This window comes from Numida meleagris, chromosome 1 (genome assembly GCF_002078875.1).
Source record: "Numida meleagris isolate 19003 breed g44 Domestic line chromosome 1, NumMel1.0, whole genome shotgun sequence".
Taxonomy (NCBI): domain Eukaryota; kingdom Metazoa; phylum Chordata; class Aves; order Galliformes; family Numididae; genus Numida; species Numida meleagris.
The window spans coordinates 60,818,011-60,819,108 of NC_034409.1; the positions used below are offsets into that span (position 1 = coordinate 60,818,011).

The window sequence follows — 1,098 nt, forward strand, 5'->3', positions numbered from 1 at the left end:
GGCTGCCCAGGGTGGGGGTGGAGTCACCATCCCACGAGGTGTTCAAGAAGTGTGTGGATGTGGCACTGAGGGACATGGTTAGTGGGAAATATTGGTGATAGGTGGATGGTTGGACTGCACGATCTTGGAGGTCTTTTCCAACTGCGGTGATTCTATGATTCTATGATTCCATGTATGAGGATGCAGCAGATTTCTCCAACGTTCATCTCCCTCGGGTTCATCTTTGGTCCTGCCTTCTGCACGTTAAAAAGATAAGCAAAAACAAAAACAAAAACAAAAACAAAAAAAAACCACGAGTGTTGGGCAGACAAAAGCAGCCCAAATTGTTCTAGTCACTTAAGCACGACGGGAAAAAAAACGAACACCAAAGCAACATCTACAGATGCCGCTAGGACAGGGCGCTGCAACAGGCTCTACGATGCGGAGAGCCTCCAGGCGGAGCCCGCTCCCGCCACACCTTCCCCTCAGCACCGGCGAGCGCATCTCAACCCGCGCACCTCACCGGGACCCCCGCCGCCGTTCTCCCCCCGCCCCCCTGCGCGTGCGCGGCGGGGCGGGGTCTGGGCGGCGGAGCCCGCCCCTTTCTTCCTTCTCTCCTTCCCCCGTCCTCGCCGTGCGTGGCGCGTGGGGGCCGGGGCGGGCGCGGAGCAGCCTGGCTTCGCTCCCCGCGCTCGTGAGCGAGCGGCCGCCGGTCGCGCGTGCCCGCGCGCGGGCCCTGTTGGTCAGGCGGGTGCGCGCGCGCGTGTGAGCGAGCGTGTGTGAGTGTGTGTGTGTGCGCGTGTGCGCGCGTGGGGCGGCCAGGCGCCTCCCCGCAGCCCGCGCCGCTCTCGCCGGAGCGCCGGCGGCCGGGCAGAGGGGCCCGGTCCGGAAGCCGGGGCATGGAGAGCCTGCTGGAGAACCCGGTGCGCGCCGTGCTCTACCTGAAGGAGCTCACCGCCATCGTGCAGAACCAGCAGAGCCTCATCCACACCCAGCGGCAGCGCATCGACGAGCTGGAGAGGCGGCTGGACGAGCTGAGCACCGAGAACCGCAACCTCCGCGGGCAGCAGCCGGCCCCCGCCGAGCCCCTCGCCGCCCCCGCGCCGCCCCCGGGCCCTC

General features: G+C 65.8%; 1 protein-coding gene across 1 annotated transcript in view; it reads left to right on the forward strand.

Moving 5' to 3' along the window:
* IQSEC3 (IQ motif and Sec7 domain 3) overlaps positions 871–1,098 on the forward strand; it is a 100,630-nt gene continuing 100,402 nt past the window's right edge. The window contains exon 1 of the mRNA XM_021389394.1: positions 871–1,098. Coding sequence (XP_021245069.1) covers positions 879–1,098 — 220 coding nt within the window. The 5' untranslated portion in view covers positions 871–878.